The sequence below is a fragment of the Ciconia boyciana genome, chromosome 12 (assembly GCF_034638445.1).
Source record: "Ciconia boyciana chromosome 12, ASM3463844v1, whole genome shotgun sequence".
Lineage (NCBI taxonomy): Eukaryota > Metazoa > Chordata > Aves > Ciconiiformes > Ciconiidae > Ciconia > Ciconia boyciana.
In genome coordinates this window covers 10,032,895-10,054,088 of record NC_132945.1, presented here as the reverse complement: position 1 = coordinate 10,054,088, position 21,194 = coordinate 10,032,895, and the positions used below count along the sequence as shown (strand labels likewise).

At 41.0% G+C, this 21,194-nt stretch overlaps 1 protein-coding gene across 1 annotated transcript; it reads left to right on the top strand.

Annotated features, from left to right (window-relative positions):
* The first annotated feature begins 1,941 nt into the window (after positions 1–1,941).
* IL13RA1 (interleukin 13 receptor subunit alpha 1) lies at positions 1,942–19,276 on the top strand. Its single transcript, XM_072876882.1, has 10 exons — positions 1,942–2,154; positions 5,562–5,719; positions 7,799–7,934; positions 9,795–9,915; positions 12,182–12,366; positions 12,740–12,891; positions 14,149–14,281; positions 14,746–14,842; positions 15,445–15,529; positions 17,219–19,276. Exons 1-10 carry the CDS (start codon positions 2,076–2,078, stop codon positions 17,336–17,338), a joined length of 1,266 nt encoding a protein of 421 aa, XP_072732983.1. The 5' UTR covers positions 1,942–2,075; the 3' UTR covers positions 17,339–19,276.
* The last annotated feature ends 1,918 nt before the right edge of the window (positions 19,277–21,194 follow it).

Genomic DNA, 21,194 nt, shown 5'->3' with positions numbered 1-21,194 from the left:
TGCCATGCACTGAGATGGGAATGTGATGACAAGCCCAGCACTTGGGGAGGAGGGAGGGAGCCGGGGAAAAACATTCCAGCTGCCTCCGATAACGGGCAGGCAGCCAAAAGCATGTGAACCATTGGATGTGTGCTTGGCACTGGCTCTCCCAGGAGAAAGAGTGGACAAAACAGAAAGAAGGAAGGAAAGAAAACATTAGCAAGGAAACCAAAAGCAAGAGAGAGGTCGCTGTATCTCAGATCAGCTTTACTCTACAAAGGTCATCACCAGCAGGCGTAGTCCATGCCGGCTGTAGGTAGTCGCACAGTCTGATCACCGTCACACAGCTTAAACGTTCCACGTCCTGGAACTTTAAGGCACAATTTTTATTTTACTATAATTGCAGGCCCTTGGGCAATTTCTAACAGCAACTAAGAAACTTGCTAAATCCTCTTCTTTTCCCAGGAGTATAAAAACAAACAGGCAGAAAAGCAAAAAAAAAACATTAACACAGGATATTCCCCGCCCTATCATAAAAAGATCCGCTTCCCTTTTTCTAAAATGAGTGTCTAAAAAGCAGATGAACTCTTACAAAACTCCTTGAAGAGCTGAGTAACTACTGAAACGTTCTGTTGGCTTAGGAATAAGTAATTTTCACTAATTAATTTTGATTTGCCTTCAAACTTAGCCAAAGTTTCCTCTCTGCTGGATCTTTATTATTTTTATAATACCTGTATTCGGGTGGCAAGTAGGAGCAAGCTTGCTAGCTACCACAAAAATCTAGTCGAGAAGAAAAACGCGTATCCCAAATGTTTTCTTATCCTGAAGTGTATCAAAATATCACTTGCGTGATATTCTCACTTCTGTGGAAATTTGGGAAAATTAGTTGCCACGTCACACCTGCAAAAGTGAGAGCAAAATTGCGAGTGACCGTATCATGTTTGGAAGGGGCTGAAGCAGAAGGTGTTTGGGGAAGTTTGTAGAAAGAAGAATCTGTAGTAGCGGATTAGAAAAAGAACAATATGCATTTTTAGTACAGATGAGAACTATAGAAGTGACCTGAATTTGCAGGAGGGATTTTGAAAAGAGGAGTTCTGCCAGGGGTTTTGAATACCTAGGTTTAACATCAAGAGAACTATTTGGGGATGTGCTAACATAGTGGCTTTCCTGGTGAGAGGATATGAATGTCTCGGGCACGTTTCAGTAATAGTAGGAGCTGAGTGTAGATCTGGTTGTAAAAGGAAAACGACTTTGACTCCCAAAACAAGACCTTTCCGTTTAGGGCCGTGCTGAAGTGCAGTGCGAGGGGAGCTGGGAGGGTGTTGGGGGAAGGCGCGGCGGGGCACCGGGCTGCAGCAGGGGAAGCAGCACGGGGTGCGGGGCGGGGCGGTGCTGGCTGTGGTCCCTGCGGCAGGGGGTGCGGGAGGGTGCGGAGCTGGTGCGGTGCTGGCTGTGGTCCCTGCGGAGGGGGTGCGGAGCTGGTGCGGTGCTGGCTGTGGTCCCTGCAGAGGGGGTGCGGGGCGGGGCGGTGCTGGCTGTGGTCCCTGCAGAGGGGGTGCGGGAAGCGCTCAGGGTCCCTGAGCAACGCCGAAGTTCAGGTTCTGCAGCAGGGCCGAGGCGGGGCTTGGGGAGGGCCCCTGGGAGGCCAGAGGCTCCGGGGGAAAGAAGCGTCTCCGCGGTGCGGCTGCGGGAGGCGGCCGCGGCCAGCAGAGACCGGAAGGAAGGCAGGGGGCGGCCGGCGGGGGGACGGCAGAGGGAGGGCAGCGCGGGGCCAGGGACTGCCGCGGACGCTGCCCTCGCAGCGGGGGAGACGCAGCCCGGCCCCGCGGCAGCGGGCAGCCCCGGAGCGGCGCTGTCGGGGGGGCGGCGGGGGCCGGCAGCCCCGCGGCGGGGGCCGGCAGCCCAGCCCCGGGGCGGGTAGGGCGGCGGCCGGCGCTGCCCAGGTAGCGGGGGCGGACCGCTGCCGCCGGCCGCCGCTCCCCGCTGGGCTCGGGTTACCTGGGCGGGCCGCGTCGCGGCTCTTCCCGTCTGGCCCGGCCCCCGCGACGGGAAGTGGGAGCGAAGGGCCGTGCTCGGGCGGCCGGGACGCCGGAGCCATGGATCCTCCCGGAGCCCCGCTGCGGTGCCGGCTTCTCCTCGCCGTCTGCTGGGTGGTCGCCGCGGGGCCGGCGGCAGGTAGGAGCGGGAAGGGGAGCGGGACCACCGGCCGGCTGCCAGCCCCGAGCCGGGCTCGCCCCGCTCCGCTCCCGGGCGCTCGTCCCGGCCGGCGCAGCCGGGGCCGCGGGGCCGCTCGCTGCCGACCCGAGGCGGGGCTGGGACACCGCGCGGGAGCCGCTGCGGGGACCCGTCCGTGCGCGGGTCGGGCGGCCGTGGGAGCTGCGCTGGCCGCTCGGCTGTGGGCTCGGTGCGTCTGTGTTCTTATAGTTAAGTCAAATGCTTTCATTTTGTAGTCGAAATCGCCCGAAGCGCGTCGGCTGCGTGCAAGAGCGATGCCGGTAGCGCCCGGCCTCTTGCCGGGCAGAGGAACGGGGATGCTTAAAAATCTGCTTTTCTCTCTCTGGAAGGCAGCGGTTGACAGGGTCAGCAGAAATCTTTTGAGCTCTGTCTTCGGTTCCCGGGAGTGTCTCTGCCTTAAGAGCCGAGGCAGAAACCAAACCAGCGCCCTTCTCTCTGTGCGTGTGTCTTGCGGCGGATTCCTGGAAGTCAGGCGAAGGCAGCCGCTGGTAGCACGGCGGGAGCTGCCTTTGGCTTCGCTGCCTTTGCCGCCTTTGGCTTTGCTGGCTGTGGGAGCTCTGGGCATAAAGTTGCCCTTGTCGTGTGCTTTGTACATTACGTTTGCCGTTACTTTTAGTTTCCGCGCTTTTGGAAACACGAACGTTTAGTTGCAGGAAAGATGTGTGCGTGTCTGAGAGGGTTTAATCAGAAACGGGGCTCGAAGCCTCATTAGTTCTGTCTTTGCTTATGTTATGCAAAAATGCAGTTGCAAACATTAGAGAATTGTTATTTTTCAACTGGCTACAATTCGGTTTATAACTATGAAATCAACCTTAAGAAAATACAGGAGGACAAAATACAAATACAAAGTATTTTATGATACTTTACAACACTTTTATGATACTTGATGCAAAGTATTTGTTGATGTTTCCACAGCATCGCTTTTAGAAATAAAATTTTTCTTATGCAGGATTGCCTCAGCTAATCTCTGCTAGTTACTGCTGCACTTTATTTTCTTCAAAGCATCACTGTGGCTTTGTTTTTTAATAGTGAAATAACGTCTTGTCTATGTTTCATAGTTGGTCTTTGAGTTGTTCTGCTAAATTGCTGTAGCGATTAGATTTTAATAACAAAAGTATTAGGGTGTATGTATATTTTATACAACAAAAGTAGAGACTGGCCAAGCCTATGAATAAAAGCAAATCTTCAGCTGAATATAACATTAAAGCATGAGCTTCAGATTGTATAGACTAATCTAAAACCTACTAGATTTAAACTTTTTATGCTAATACAATTTATTAATTTATTTCTAAACTTTGAGTATTCCCAGCTCTTACTTTGTGAGGTTAGAGATCTGCAAGCTTAAGCACAGTTACTTCTAATCAAACCTATTAAAAGGAAATGTGTAGAACTTCAGAACGACAATCAGGGATGACACTATTTTTTTAAAATGGTTTGTGGCTTTTGTAGGTAATAAAAAGTGTGATCATGAAAAGACAATGTTTGGAGCTGTGTAGTCTTGTTGAATAAATATATTTATTTTTTTACATGATCTAAAGGATTCAGTATTTGTAAACTTAAGCTCCCGATGCTGTTACTAAAACCTGTCGTAAGCTTTTGTTAGCGGAACAGGTAGTAGGCAAAGATGCTCTGGCTACGTTCAGTTTTCTCAGAGGAGACTGTATTTTTGTAAGAACAAAACTTTGTCTTCTCTGCTCCCAAGGCCAGCTGTAAAACTGAACAAACAAACAGAAAAATCTCAAAAGTTTTAAGTATTCAAAAAAGCTAAGCATATTCAGACTAAAACAGTAAATTCTAGTCATTAGTCTCATTTTCTGTGCGAGCATACATTATCCGCACATACACGCGGACACGCAGATGGTAGTAATGTCTGATCTCTACCATTGCCGGTCCTTTAACTCTGCAAAGGTCTGAGAAAGCTCCAGGAGTTTGATTAATTTTCTTCAGCTTTGGCAGCTAAGGCTCTCAGGAAATGTAAGATAATGGTGTCATGGATGCTTTGAGCAGAATTCTTGCTGAAAGAAGCCGTTTTGCCTTTCCATCTGCCCTCTTCCTTGCACTAGCAGAAGGAAATGGGGCTGCACTGTGACCTGGATGGGAAAACTGATCTCGGTGGAATTATTCTGCCCTTTCCCTATGTGCTCCCCCAAATGCTGGGGCAGGTTGAGCCTGGTTTCCTGGGACGAGCAAGACCTGCAGCCCTAGTTGATATCAGTTTGAAGTGTTTGTGAAACTACTGTGTAACAAGGGTACTTTCTTTCCACAGATAAATAGGTGGTGGTGCCTCAGTGATGGTACCTGTAGATACCCTTGAGAAGCAGTCTCATTTGGCCTCTCATTTAATATCTCCTAATAGTACACATTAGAGTAGCCCTTTAAGAAAAAACAAAATTCCCTTTCATTTTCTCAGGTAATTAGCAGTTGGTAATTTTTTCTAGAATTGGAGTCTGGCACATACTTTAATTTTTCCTGGCAATTTTCTGTTTTCTGCCACACTTCCCTTCTTTGTTTTCTAGTAAGACATTTAAGCTGTATGACTGGATATTGAGTAGTCTGTGACTCAGTGCACAAGAGTGAGGAAGGGTCAATGCACAAATGGATTTATTCCAGCAGCTCTCTCTGAGTCATGTCTCTTCCTCCGCTTCTATCTTGCTTTTGGGGAGGTGAGAAAATGTACCACTGAAGTGCACCAGCAGTGAATTACTATTTGTCCCACACTGGTTTTGTTCACTGTGCCAAAGCATAGCATTAAAAGTTTAATAGGTGAGTAATTGAAAAAGCATTGTGGTTTCTTTGTTGTTTTTTAACATTCTCGGTTTTGCTTGGATTGGGCTAAATTGTGGTTCTAACCTACAGCTGTCGCCTGCAAGATGTAATCCCTTGTCTTTTTAAAGTTTTCTCTCTAAAACTGCATTGATGGATACTTTTGGGGTAGAATAAAGTGTTAATTGCTCCAGAAAATGTATTTACTATTTTTACTAAAGATTCATCATGCGCGATGCAAACTCGCAGCAGAAAAGATCCAAAAAATGAGACTTATCCTCCCTCCACGAGCATAAGTTTCATTACCACAGCTACTACATTGCAGCATGCAACAATTTCTTTAAAATTACTTTTCAATTTTTTTTGTGTGTGCATTTATTATAATTATTTAAGCGATTAATAGACTGAGATAACAGGAATAGTAGCAACAATTTAGTGGGCATTTATCTGATAGCAAATACAAGCTAGTGAAGTTGAGAAGTCTTTTGTGTTCTTTTCTGTTGGAGAGTTAAAAATTGGTCAGTGTTACTAAGGGTAAAATGTGGACCAACAAGATTGTTACACTGATAACTTATTTCTTCTAGGAGCAAAAGTTCTTCCACCTCCATCCAACCTGGGCTACACATTTATCCAAATCTGCACCCTGAACTGGACGTGGAACCCCCCAGAGAACGTCAGCAGTAGCTGTGACCTGGAGTATTCCAGCGACATCGTGATTGATAAGGTCCCTCAGGACAAAAGAGTAAGTGCATCGCCTCTTTAAACGCTGCTATGCTCCAGTAAATGTCTTACTGTGATAAAATTGTGTGTATGTAAGCATATATACATATATAAATGTATATAAATACAGTTTTAATATAGCCTTTAATTCTTGTCATGGGATCAAAACCTCAAGAACGAGTCATACCAGCATGTGGGATCTTCAGATCAGAAAAATCTGTCTGTCGCTCTCTGATAATTGAGCTGCTACTAATAACACAGAAGTACCATAATAATGCAAAAAGACTTGTTTCAGTCTTTGCTTATGCAGCTTCCTAGAAAAAATAAAATATATACAGGGCAGTCTACATCTTTAAGACTTTAATGGCAATTTGCAAAGGCCGATCTCCTTCACTCTGAACTCAATTTAAGAAAGAAATGTCCACATTAACCTTGATGTATCTGTGATTTGACAGTGTCTTCTGGAGGTAATGCCAAGTGTTAACGTATTCCTGCATTTGCCCTGTCCAGCACCTGCGCTTACAGTTATCCATGGGGATGTGTTATGAATACAACATGGAACACATTTGTTCCCTGGAAGAGAAACTGTAGAACTTCAGGGGGGGGGGGGGGGGCTTTTGTTTTTATTTCTATGTCGGATGGTTTGCAGCCCAGATGTGATCCTTGGTATGGATTAACAACTGTTTGGTCAGGAATGAGAGCAGCATTGCCATAGTACTGAAGGGGCCATAGGACAAATATTTTTACAATTTATTGCCAGTAAGATAATATGCTATCAGTCCATAATTCCAAACTGTCAGAATTTGAAGCCTTGAATATGCACCGACTGTGGGGCCGGCAGCGCTGCTATTTCAGATATGGTTAAAATCTATATGATGCCTCTTAAAACAGTCCTTTGTTGTTGAGCCCTATTACTGTTTTATGGCCTGATGTTTACAATGGCCTCTTCACAGTGACTGCCATGCTTTTCTGACAGCCCCAGGATATCCTGGACTTGAAGTAAGTCTGTAGTTTTGCAAACAGCTGAGCTGATTTAATGGCTTAACAGTGCTAAAAGGGTGATAGTTCATTTTTGACACCCCTTTCTCTAATGATCTTCATTGGACCTTTAGATGAGCCAGTTGAACTTGCTAACTCAGCAGAAGCCTGTTTACCTCTTTTGATGGGTTCATTAACAAATTAACAAGTTGAAAGTCTGCTTGGTTAACGAGCTGAATGAGTTTGTGGAAGTGTCTAACAGCTGTTAAGGTCAACAGCCATGAAAGAGCTGTGGGACAGTGATTTCACATGACAGGGTGAACCAGACTTTTTGCATTACAACTAGTAGAACCTAGTCTGTTCATTGCTGTTTGATTTCCTTGCCCTCTTATTATTTGTTATTTTTTTTTATACACGAGTGGTTACACCATTCTTTGGTCATAACAAAGATTTTTATTTTTTTTTTAATCCTGTTCCCAGTTAAGTAAAAGGTATCCCCCTAGCCCAATAAAAGATGCTCAAGTAAGTGTATGATAAGCCTTTTCTCACACACATGCATGCTCTCTTCTGAAAATGGAAGCTCATGGACTACTTGGGCCTGATGTGCTGTCACTGTATTTAATAGCCATTTGTGGATTTGTTTTGATAATTTTCTTCTTTTGCTCCTTAAATCCATGCAAACTCTTCTCATTGCTTTTTGGTTCTTTTTTCTGTTCATCCTGCACTCATGTGCGCGCACAGAAAGATGAAGGTTAGATCTGTAAGCTCCTGTTTATATAGCTGTAGTGTAAACATGCTTATTTTGCATTATTTGTGAAGAGTTTATGATAATTTCCCCCCACGTTATACTTGTTCCTTGATTTCTGTGTGGCCTTTGCTTGTGTCTACAGGTCACTGGAGTAGAAGTAGTTTTCCTTTGGTGAGTTCTGGGTGTGCCTGATGGCAAAAAAGAAAAGCAAAGTGATGCTGAGGCTTCCCATGTTGTCAGACACTCCTTTCATTTGGCTTTGAGTTGCAGTCTTTGTGAGGGCCTGTAATGTATTCTTACATTAATAGTAATTCCCATGTGTCTGATATGGTATGCCAAGTGTTCTGGTTTTCTTTCCCCCCCATCTAAACCCAGGAATGGAGTAAGAGTCGCTTCCGTGTGACGGATATATTCTTGAATGAGGAAATGCGTTTCAAAGTGAGAAGTGAATGCAAGTACGATAATGCCAGCGAGCCCAGCCGATGGGTGGAGACCTCTCTTAAGCCAGAAGGTAACACGTGCAGCAGCCAGACCCGAGACAGATGTGACTCTCTGGGCCTGAGGAGACATGGCCTTGTTTTCTCTGCTATTTTAACAAAATATCATAGAAATACATTATAGAGAAATAGAGACATACCAGACACAAGGGCTAGCTCAATTGATAGAGCTTAAACAGAACGATTATACTACATTTAAACCCAAGTGGAGTCTTCCGACGCTTAAAACCTTATGGACGAGCTTGTAAAATTTAAATGTTCTTCCAAGACAATGATGTGATTCCTGTCATTCCTCTTGTCCCTGCCATGCTCTGGTTGTGGGATAAGAGATAACTTAGGTTGTATTAAGCCTGCTGACTTTGTGACTAACATCTAAGTCAGTTTATTTTGTATGATTTTTCTGTACAAGCAAAAGTGTCTAACATTTACAAATGTAGGGTTATTTTAGAGGGATGAATCTAGCAAATTTAACAACTTGTTGAATAAATAAATGACTTAATTAAATAATTATAGTAGGGTTCTGTCTTTTTTAAAAGAGATGACTGGGGTCTACAAAGCTGTGCATAGCAAAATGAATAGAGAAAAAATATTTTTTTTTCTTGACATCCAGCAATAAGGGGTCCATAGCAAAATTGTTAGGAAGCAGACTTTAAGGAATAATGTATTCTGCTGGATGCTGGAAGTTAGGAGGTACAGCAAGGAAATAGAGCCTCTTGCCTTGAGTAGTAAAAGTCTGTCTAACCCAGGAGTGTGACTCTATGTGGATGAAAACGGCATGTGGATGGGAGAATCTGAGACCCTATCAGGCTTGTCTGTGTGTCTGTCAAAAGGGTATTCTGGAAAATCAGGGAAGCGGATCATTAGGACAGCATGTACTAAACAGGTTGGGGCTTTTAAAAGTCTGCTTGCACATAAAATATTTTTAAATACTTCTTGCAATAGGAAAACCAGTTTCATTTTCCTATACTCTTTAGTTACTGCTTCAGGGAGAATGCAAGCTTAGAAGTAGAAGGTATTTTGGGGTTTGCTATCAATAAAAGTCTGGACTCTTGATAAAATTAAGTCTTTTTTTTTTTTTAGTTGTTGGAGACGTTGCAACTTGTTAAAAGGAAAAAATATCTAATGTTCTGTAATATGATAATACAGTATGAAGAACTTGTACCATAAAAAATGCAAGATTGAATATGAAGGACTTTATTCTGTAATTGCTCTGCCTGGGAGATACATTGATGTGTCTATTCACAATTGCTATGTACTCATTTGTATTTATGTTCTGTAGTTTGGGTTTTCAATACGTTGAAGTGACTGTCTAGAGGTGTATGGGTCTCAATTAAAAATTCAACTTACCTCAGTGTTGCTTTTGTCCGCATTTAAGATCTGCAGGTGTTTCAATATTCAGAATACTGAGACACTAATATTGTATCTGGAGAAGATACTATACTTAAATGCTGCTTATTTTTAACATTGATGGCTGTAGTAACTATAACAAAGCTAAGTGCTATCCCTATAGTTGCCAGTTACTTTAACTCCTTTTTAAAGTATCTGTAGCTTAATAGAAAAAAATATTTTCCTGACTCAACACCTTGTCCTTAGCATCAGGTAGCTCTAAGTAGTAATTCAGACATGGTGGAAACTGAGAATCCCTGTTAGAATTAGCTTGCGTTTAGAAGTTGCCTTGCTGAGATTTCAGCTATTGCAAGCAATAAACAACTGGAATTCATCACTGGCTATGCTGAGACAGGCAGTGCGGGCTGAGAGGTAACCCGTCTTTGCCTTCCAGACAGTTTCAGTTATGTGAAAAGGGATGTTTTACTTCTGGAAACAAGACTGCTGGCAAAATAAATCTTAAGAGATCTTTCCAACTTGCCTTGCAGGTATTCCAGGTACTGCTGCTGTTGACTTGAGCTGTATTTGGCACAATTTGGAGTACATGATTTGTACGTGGCGTCCTGGGGAGAATGCAAGCAGTGATACCAATTACACGTTGTTCTACTGGTTCGTATGAACTTTTTATTCCCAACTCTAAAGCGCTTTAGTGCTAATCTTTAGTTTTACATTAGGCGTTTTACTTGTCCGCTTCCTGTTGCCTTGGAAGATCCCAGGGCATTTCGTACAAGTTAGCGTTGGGTCCTGTCCAACAGAAAACTTCACTATGGAAGGGTCAAGCGGTTGCTGTTTCTGAGTCTTTTTGGGAAGTTGATGTAACTTTTATGAGAAGCACTGGCTGCTTCTGCAGCCCATTTTAAAAATAACTGCTTTGGCTTTCTAATTTTTTCTGATTGTGGATTCAAAGGGGGAAGAATTAAGAACTGAGCAAGACCAATGTATTAATTGCTTTTTTTGCAGGCCAATAAACATGGGCCATTTAAGTCAGATTCACTTACTAATGTATGTGTCAGCTCTTAAATCATTGGAAAATGGTATGAAAGCATTAATAACACTTAACAGTAGTTTGGTTTGTATCTTCGATGTCATAAATAACCGATTCACCTTGAAAGTTATGGAGAACATCTTTTTATCATCATCCACGCTTGCCAGCTGACTGCCATAAATGGACTCCTGTTCCAAAGGAACAGAGTTGTGGTGTGAGCAAAAACTTGGCAGCAAGATCTGTGCACGCTAATCTATGCATATTTCTGCATGTTGATGGAGCTTGTGAAATGCCAGATTGCATTAGCTTCTGTAGAAATATTGAAGTTTTCTTTCTGAAAGCCCCTTGTTGTAGTTTAAATCAGCTTTTTATCTTATCTGAACTAACTAAATAAACTTTTTCCTCTCCCTCTCCAGTGGCAGCCTCACAGGCTAACTGTTCGATTTAATGCATTTGGACAGCAAACAGCAGAACACTTGCTGCTTTAGTTAAATGCAGGGAGGACTGTTCTCTCTCTAAACTGCTACTGAAAGAAAATTTTTCTTTATTACAAGAACAGTACCAATGAGGCATTGAAGATCTGAATTTCTGGGTATATCGACACTTACTGGAATAATGCTTTAATTAGAGCTCTTTTCAACTTACCCCTTAGTTTGATGAAAGATGTAGCTGCAGTGACAGCAGTGTGTTTTGATTCATGCTGCTTAGAAAGAAAAATACTTTTGTTTCTGGTTTTAAAGCTGAAAACCAAGGAAGCACTTGACTTTTGGACTGAAAGATACATTTTCCGTAGTGCAGGTGAGGGTTTGTTTTTGGCTGTGTGTTTGGGGTTTTTAATCTTCATTTTGTTTTGTGGGGTTTTTTTTTCCTCCCCAGAAATGACTGAACAGTGACCTGAAAAATTATTGCTTAGTTCCATTTTATATTCTTCATTGATATTTTCCTCTAAAACCCTATCTTTTCATCCAAAATGAACATGAATATGACATTAGCTTAGAACAAACAAATCCAGTCAGTGCACAGTAATACTTGCTGAAACAGAGGCTTACAAGAGCAGGTTGATGCATCGGCATGGTGCTGTCTGCTCTGAATGCCTCCCGGCTTCATCAGCCCCACGGCAGGAGGTGAGAAGGGTGGATAAAAAAGGGGTCTGTCCTGAAAACAGGACAGAGGGGTTTGGCTTCCCAAGCCCCTGTATGTGATTCACTGAGATGTGAAGTAGGGGAACATCATTCCTATTGTGCTCCTAAATGAAGCTCTGATTTACTCTGTACCACTTTTAAATAAATAAATAAATAAATCCGTTTTCTCGGGAGGAAAAGCTACTGGCACGTTTTCATTGGGACTTGGCAAACAAAGGGAAGCAAGGAAGAAGGTTGTCATACCTTCTCTGTTATTGGAAGTGAATACTGACATTTTGAAAAGCAAATGCAGCAATAGGTGAAACTCAACCATCTCAAGCAAGATCTGCAATACCTGAGGCATTGCTGAAGGAGATTGATCAGGTCATTCTATCATAGAAGTGAAATTCTGTTGACAGGAAGGGACACAAATTAGTTTGCTTTCTAAATATTTTTTTTTTCCTTGAAATTGTTTTCCCATGTGGAAAACGTGAACCAAAGCTGAAAGCAGCTGTTGTATTTGGTGCTTGGATATAAAGCAAACCTCCCGCTCTTTCTGCTGCTTGACACTCTTTACAAAAATAATATTCTTTCTAAAGCTTGAGATAAATGAGAAGCTTCTTATTTTGCTTAGCTTTATTTTTATATATGCTATAGTACAGCTTTAATGCAAGATCAGTCTTTAGAATTCGCAACAGGTTTAAGAACAAGCTGGCCCCTTGCTGTCCTATTCTTTTGAAGTTAAAAAAAAACATTTTTATTCCTATAGGTTTGATGGTTTGAAAAACCATAAGAAGTGCAGCAACTATTCTATGCACCAAGGAATCTTTGGATGCATTTTCAATCTTAGCTTCCCAAAAGTCACCAGTACTTACCCAGCTATAAGTATTTTGATTAGAGATGATTCTGAAGAAATTAGGCCTGTGTGTGCAAGTGAAAATCCTACCACCCTTGGTAAGTTTAACACCACATCATAAAAAATAATTAAAAAAAGAAGTTTGCTAGTATATTGTTGTGTTTGAGAAGCTTGCACTTCATAAGCTGTGGATGAGACAACATGATTAAATGCTCCCTTCTTCTATTGATCTTTGATTTGGGAATTATATAGACAAGGTTTGTTTTTTGGGGGTTGGGGGGGTGGGGTGTCATTTTCCACTAATTTTTACTCTTATTCTTTAGTCGTTTTTATTCTTTCTTGACTTTTTGGTGCTAACTTTTTCCTCTTTCTGTTCCTGAATTGGTGTAATATGATGCAATACAGGACTTGAACAGTTTTTGTGAGCACTGAAATACACTTTTAAACTAATTCTTCCATTTTGCATTTCAGTAAAACCTGCTACTCCGAGACAAGTTAAACTGTCAAAGACTAATGATGAAATATATGTAGAATGGAGTGAATCAGACACCTTTCCAGAAAATTGTTTATTTTATGAAGTTGAATATCACAATGGTGATTTGGACACCGCTCAGATAATTAAGGTAATTTTTCATTACTTACAGTTAACTGATTTTTTTTTTCCTACGTATCTTTTATAATTTGTGTTGATATTCACAGTAACTCAAATATTTTCTGTTTAAAAGTGAAGAATTATATATGCTGCATAGGAATGGGTCTGGTGCACTAGCTGGAAGTGTTAGGGGGACATAAGATTTTTTTCTCCCATACAGTAGGTTTCTGGTAGTAATACCTATACAACACAATTCATACAAATCTTCTGAATTCTTGCCATTATTTGTTATGGCAAAGCAGTAACGTGTAAGAACAGTCTGATAAAGAAGTATACACTAAACTAAACAACACTTATCAGGAAGTATACTGCAGTGCATGTGCCTCTTTGCTTCTCAGTGATATGGGACTTTGCTCTGCTGGTGTTGGGTTTTCCTGTCGTTGGTCTGTGCTCAGTCAGATGACTGCTTTGTTCTTGAATTATGTGACTTGATTATCATAAAGCAGAATTAATTGTGCGTGCACACAAGAACACAGAATGTTATACAGAAAAGCAAGGGGATAAAAAGACTGAGGATGGGAGGGAAGAAAAAGGCATGCACTCTTAGATACACTGACCTTAATGTATGTGTAAAAAGCATTGACTTCAGTGTCTGGATGTACTCATGCCTGTATCTGCATAGCCAAACTGACTCTACTGTTTGATCAGAATGGTAAACAATATGATAAATTTAAAAGTAAGGTGGCAGTCTTCTCCTGCAGAGCATATTTAGTTGTGTGTCCTACCCCAAATTTAGCAAACTCGAATAATATCAACATTTCTCAGGAAACTGGCATTTTGGATCAAAAATAAGTGAAGTTTGATCCCAGCTAGTGTGTTTGCCTGTCTCTGTAGAGGCATCACAGAAGACTTTTGCATGGTCAAAGTTGGATCAGCATTGCTGCCCTGACAGAGAGGGGAAGGCAGTGTAAATCACAGATGTTTCTCCAAAAATAAAAAAAAAAAGGCAGTGTTCCAGATACTGAGTCTTAGTTTAATCATTGATGCCAAATGCTGTATGATAGATGTAGCAGTGAATAAGTTTAAATCTTAGCTTTGGAATCTCTGTTTAGGCAGTCTGTGCTGGTTCAATGCTACTATGTCTTTTTATATGAAGTTCAGTATTCACAAAACGATCTTCCATCAAAACATTCCAAATACATTAAGTGCACAATGAAAATGGGCTTGTAAATGACTGAGAATATGTTGGTAATTGAACAAGGCAAATTACCTTTTCTTTTCACCTTAGGTTGAAAATAATTATACGTCAATTCCGAGCGTTGATCCTAACAGCAAGTACATCTTCAAAGTGAGAGCAAAACCAAAGCCCGAGTGTTACAGCAGCAAGCTCTGTAGCGACTGGAGTGAAGAAAAGAGTATTGGTGAGAACTATTCTTCCTGCAATTTGTTGCACTTTATTCTTCATCTGTAAGGCATCTAATACCGTTTGTCTGCTAAGTAAATGAGAGTTGAAGATCATCTTCCTATGTGTCTATTTAATTGTTGGTGAAAAGAGGGCAAGAGAGTTCTAGTCCTTCCGCAGTGCCGTCAGCTACTGCCTGTACTGCTATCTGTGGTGATGGGGTTGCCATCTGTGTAGCTGTGCAATAACCCCTTTCCAGTGCTGTCAGTTTTTCAGCCCTGAGTCTTGCTGGTTTTCATTTTCTTGCCAAATGTATCCACATTATAATATCATGCTTTGAAAAATGAGTCCTTGCCTACAAAAGTGCTAATATATTTGAAAAACATTGTCTGTGAATTAACTAGAGAATTATTTAATTTGTTGTCATTATTCCTAAAAAGCCTCCCAAAACATCCATAAGTTTCTACAATTTTTGTTTTCCAGGTGAGAAGACAGACTCTACGTTCTATTTTGTTTTAATAATCACCATTCCATTAATAGTAGCAGTATCTATGATAATTCTACTAGTTTATCTAAAAAGGTAAATAATGATCTCCCTTTATTTACGATCCACTAATTCTGATTGGTCTGTGACTGGGGTTACAATTCATCTCTCTTCCAGGTAACTGTCCATGGGGTGGCATGTTTCAGTAGCCGCTCTTTTATCCATAGCATGCATTGCATAACAAAAATGGCAGCCCCGTTGTGCCTCAGTCATTAGAATTAGGTTTATAGACCATATACACTCTCTGGTTGCGCTTGGGTAACATTGCTTATGTATGCTTACAGTAAACTTCTTGTTGCACAGCTATTGCATGCCCTCTCTTTAAGCAATGAAGTCCAAATTAAAAATTAAGCTTATATAGTATATTTTACCAGATTTAAAAAAAAACCCTACTTTTGCTGCTGTCTTTGTCAACAGTGAAAGTTATTCAGAATCTGTCTCTGTGAATATTCCCATTTTCTTTTGGCTCGGGGAGTAAAAATGAGAATTGGGCTACCGTTGCAGAGAATGAAAGCTGCCCGGTGATGCCAAAGCTGACTCCACAAATTTTCTTGACTGCCCCCAAGTATGACATGAAAATGGTGATTTTTAAATTAATACATCTTTCATCTAAAGCTTTTCTTTTTAATTTTCTGAAGGCTGAAGATACTAATTCTTCCACCAATTCCGGACCCTAGAGAAATTCTTAAGCGCATGTTTGGAGAGCAGAATGAGGATTCCCAGGTTAGTAAGAAGCTGTTGGGCCAACTAATCTGTTGAACTGGAATCTGTAGGCTTCCAATTTTCTTTTTCCTTATACCTGTGTCTGTCTTAAAACTAACTGTATATAAGTATATCGTACAAAGAGTAAGTATTTACAGTAATAAGAGTTGTTCAGAAACAATTACCCAAAGCTGAGAAGGACTTTTTTTTTTTACCCTCAAATTGCGTATACTTTTCTAGATACATTAGTAGAATTGCATTATTCTATTATTTCACAGACTGCTAGTCCCTTAAATGTGTTTTGGGTTGGTTTGGGAGTTGGGTTTCTTGGGTGGGGGTTTTCTGGTTGTTGGATTTTTTTTGTGGTTGTTTTGGTTTGGTTTTGTGTGGTTTGGGGGGGTTTTTTGGTTTTGTTTGGTTGGTTTTTTTGTGTTTTTTTTCAGCTCCATTAATCTACTTCTGGACATTCAGAAGTAGATTAATGCTAGTTGCTGATATTTATGATGCTGAATATTTATGATATTTATGATGCATGATATTTATAGCAATATCATGCTAGTTGCTGATATTTATGATGCTGAATAAAGCTATTCATATTCGACTTCCAGAAACTTACATTTTTATCACTTTCACATTTATCACAGCCAGTTAGCTATGAAGTAAATCAGGACACTTAGTTTCTTGTTGGTAAAAGAACAAAACTAACTAGAGCTGCTTCAAGCTTTGGTTGATGAAAGACTTGCTATGGGCCCTTATTTCAGGAAAAATAATACTGATTATGGAAACTCTTATTTCTAAACAAATCTAACTCAGTAGCTTTTCATAAAATCCTAAGGGAAGTACACTGACAAGCCCTAATTCAAACCGGGACATGAGGCAATGTATGTTGTTCGCTGAACGCAGCCCTTGCATGGAAGAGACCTTCTGACTCACTGTGGCATCTCAAAATTGATGCCACCTGTGAAACCTTTATAGAGGATAGTGACTATCTGGGTGTTTGATGCTGCATGTGCATTGGATGTTCTCAGTTGAACAGGAGTTGCAGGAATCACGGACTTTTTGAAAATAAGTCTCCTTTTGTGGCGTCCCAATTGTAAATGGAGTCAGAGTCCAAAATCCAGTGTTCCCTTTTTTCACAGGGGTATTCTGAGTTCACCTAATAATAAACCAGAACTATGTGGAAAGCATGGATCTGGCCGCCTAGTTTGCTACCCTTTGGATAAACATTTCAGCATGTATTAGTCATTATGGGACTAAGATGGGACTCTTGGCCATGAGGGTCATAAGTATGGTAGCTGTTACGCTTTGTCGTGCTTTGACAAGTGCTTTGTTATTGCCCCAAGTAACGCTATGTTCTTGCCTCTGAGTATTATCTTGGTCTTCTCTGTGTGCTCGGGGCCTCCGTGAAAACTCTACTGATGTGTATATCCTCACTTCTCCATCCTCCTGCCTGAGTTTCACCCGTTAGCTGTAGTTGGAAGCACTCTTAAGATGGGGGCCAACCTTCAGTTCTTCCTTGTCTCCAGAGAGGACAACTCTTCTGTCAACCAGGCCTAAGCCATGTCCCTAATAAGCACAGTTTGTTGCCCAGCTACCTTGGCTTTTTCACCATAATATAGGCTATGCATTGTGAAATGGGTCTGTCTTATTGGGCTGACAAAACAATGCTTGCCATGAAGAAGCGCTGTTAAAAATGTTGTTCTCTTTCAGATCTGTGCAAAGGATGATTCTGTGAATGCTTACAACAGGTTAATTAAGGAAGAAGAAATTCATTCTTTAATTTTAACAGAAACTCCAGAGTGCGCTAATTCTGAAAAAGAAAACCGATGAACTCTGCTTTACCGGTGAAAGATGAGGAAACTTTCGTTCCTGCTCCTGTACCTCAGGTGACAATGTAGATGTGAAGAGGCCTGCAAGACATTCACCAGCTTTCACCTTACTGAGTCCTTTCTGAGCCTTACTTCTCTGATGCTCAGAAGATACATCACTAACAGTGACCATTCCTCCATCTCTGCTAGAAAGACTCATCTGGGATCATTCGAGATGAGCGTGTACATAACTTTCATCTGACTGCATTGCAGCGTCTCGCGTTCTGGCTCCAGCCAGCTCTGCCGTATTACTTGTCATTTGCACTTGTGTTTGCGCCTCACATTAGACTGTAACCGAGTTTTTTGGAGCAAGCACTGTGACTTCTCTGAAGTATTTGGCTCAATTTTGCAGCAGGTGAGATGAGGCTCGTTTACAGGAGATGGCTCATAAGTGCTACTACGTGGAACTGCTGCCAGGCAGGCTGCCAGAGCACGGACCGTTTGTGGATGGCCTGTTTTGTGTGCTCCAGGGCAGGGCACTTTCCAGAGGGCATTTATGGACTGACCTTCTTATGCTCCTGGTTGATGTGCATCAGCTGTGGCCTGGTCAAACCCCATAAAAGAGGGTTGTTTTTTCTTTAAAAATGTGTATGAAAAGCCTCTCTGCTTTCCAGCTGGTGTTCAGACTATTCATAGAAAAGGCTTAGTTTTTTATCCTTTCAAGTGCCTGTCCTCAGATGCCTTGCCTTCTTGGACTTCTTGGGTTAATTATACTTTGTTTAAAATGATAAATAGAATTGTTTTACCTGTGTTGTGCAGTGGCCGATAACTGTATTGAGTCTCACCAGACTGTGATTCTACTTTGGCCATATTGGCCTGAAAACACCAATTTTTGCAAGCTAAGTCATCCTGAGTCTGTCCAGCAAAATTACCAGCATGGATGCATGAGTCTAAGGAGCTGTGGTCAAATTGATTAGCAAGTGCTAAACCACTGAAGCCAAATTAATTCAAAGACTTCCAAGACCCATCCTTACTGCTGAGCTGATGGATTTGGGGGAAGAGGAGATGACAACCTTGGCCTGCTTTCTAAGGGATAAGCTTTATTCTTTCTGTGGTGATGAAGCTGTGATTTGAGCTTCCCCTCTAGGAGCTTAGCAATTTAAAGTGCTGTTTTGACTTTTTTAAAAAAAATTGTTCTATACTTTACTGCAGCAGCTTGATGACTTTTTTTTTTTTGTAAACCATTAATTGATTTGTTCATTTTTTGATGGTTTTGTTTTGAGGTTGCTTTACCCAGCAAAGCTCAGCAGACGTTTTCTGGCACAACTATGACATTTGTCTGCTCTGAATTCTGAGCATTAGTTTCTACCCTGTGCTGCAAGGGTGTTAACAGCAGTACCTTGATTGTGCTGGAGGCAGAAAGTAATGTAATGGGGAGAAAGGGATCCATGCAAGCTGTTTATGGTTAGTGTTCAGGAATTTCTTGCTCCTCCTCGCTAAGTGCAGACACGTTGTTGATATAGTCACTATTGATATAGTCAAGACAGTATTGATATAGTCAGTCTTAGACTGGGAAGAGATCTCCTCAGAAGTTTGCTAGGAACAAACGCTATAGCCACTAACCTTTTAAAGTTCAGCCCTGTCCTCAAACTCCATTCAATCAAAAATCTGAAATGAAACGCTACATTTTTAGAACATACAGTTCTGCGAGAAGTAGAACTAATGGAGCTTGCTCTTTAGCTACAAATTTACATCCTTTATCCTCTTATGTATTCCCTCCCACTCTTCATAAATTCAACTTTTTCTCCAGTCCCCACTGAGCCTCTCAAATATACAGTTTCCTCCACGTCACTTATCTACCTCTTGTTACTGGTGGTAGAAAGGGGAGGAGAAATGTAGCAGAACTAGCAGACCCCATATTAGCTTAAATCTTTTACTTACAATCAGGCTAAAAAAAAGACATTATAAAAATTGGTTAGCGAGACAAAATGAGAATGAAGTCTCAGGGATTTCAGTGAGATAAAACAAAACTCAGGTTATATAAGGTCAGCTAGCAGCACTATCTGATATTCCAGAGGTAAAGGAATAGCAGGGGCAAAAGGGTAATTAAATTCCTGTGCCACCTTCACTCCCTCTCCCCCACAACATTTGTATCATTATAGCAATATAAATATTTCTCGAATCTACCTCATCTAGAATGTTGCTCATCATAGACCACTAGACAAACAGAAATGTATCATTTCAAGATAAGCAAGCATAACAGTATGATATAAAGTTTTGTGGCTTTCAGTATAGCAATCTAGGAAGATGATCCTTGGTACTTTACCCTAAATTCTTTTGACTTTTGTTTTGGTGTTTATGGTAAAACCAAAGCTTATTTGTTTGAAAAACAAAAAAAAACCCAAATTCATAAAGCCAAAGGAGGGCAAAAAACAGACAGAAGGTGCTAGGTCAAAGGAAGACTTAAATGCAGAGGATGGTTTAGATCACTATAGAAAAGTTTTGGATAATTCTTTGTTTCCTGAATAATAGTAATTTATGCCCTTCCTAATGAATGAATTTCTCGAGTCTGTGTTTTGGCATGTGAAGTAAGTGTCTGAGTATATCTTCATCTGTAACATACCTTGTTTATGGTTAAGGGTTTTTTTAGCTTGAAATTTCCCATGTTTTCCTATCATTTGTTTGTTCTTCATTGCAGTTACTTGATCTGTAAAGAATGAATAAATATGTTTGAATATTTTTCAGTATAATTGGATGGCATTTTGTTCTTGGGTTGAGAAGATAAACTGAGACCGAAAAGATGGCAGTGGTTTAATGAGAAACCGTGTTTGAGGCATGCAGAACCCAGAGAAGAAAAACTGAGTGTTGCTTTGCCCTCTTCCCTTTCAAAAGTGAACTCAGCCCATGCAATCCATGGGGAATGCTACAGCTGTCCTTTTTTTTGGCTGGAGTAATGAGATGGAGATGGAATTGTGCACAAGACTTGTGCTCCTACCCTCTGTGTATTCAATGCCATGCTGTTTTCTTACATTGGATGTTTATTCATAACACTGTAGAGAGTTAATAAATTCTCAGACTGGAATTTGACTGAGCTTGCTGTAGCCTTACCAAACGTAGCTCCAATATTTTATGTCTTTGTTAGCTGCTGAAGTCATTAAAGATGCCAGGTTGCAAAGCTTATGAAAGCCATTACCTAGTTGCTTAGACCTAAATGTGTTCAAGTGCCAAATAAACACATTAGCAATGGTTTCTTTGAAAGATTGAGAGAAAGCATACTTTGTTTCCTTCAGGTCAGTGAGCAGATTATTCAAAATTAAGGAATAAACTGTGAAGTTAAAAAGCAAGTCAATTTGGATTTTTTCTTTCCCAATTCTACAGTTTTTTGTGGCAATAATGATTTTAATCACTCCCCATAAGTGACCTTTTTCTATTTTAATACATTGTTAAATAATTTAAGTTTTCTGTATTTGGCATGCTAGAAAAATTAAACTCTATTTCTTTTTTTGTGAATTTTAATTTATTTTAATTAAAGAATGCCATGACACAGTTGGATAGCTTTAAATGAGTTGAGATGACCACACTGAATTGTAAGCCATGGTGTTTCAATGCTCACTAGGTAAAACAATTCACAGATTGAGTATTTCCATTCACTGGAAAATATTCAATAAACTTAGTTCTGAATTGGAACTTCAAATATTCAGAATTTCCCCTAGAAGGGAAATGCTGATTTATTTTTAATTTTAAAAAAAGAAGAGACTCAGTTCTGGAGGTTTTCCCCTCACCCAAGAAAGAGTGGAGGTAGGTGAGTGGAAGCCCAGGTATGGTCAGGGCACTGCAGCTGCAGAAATCTCCCTCCTTTCTTTTCACCCCAGACTGTG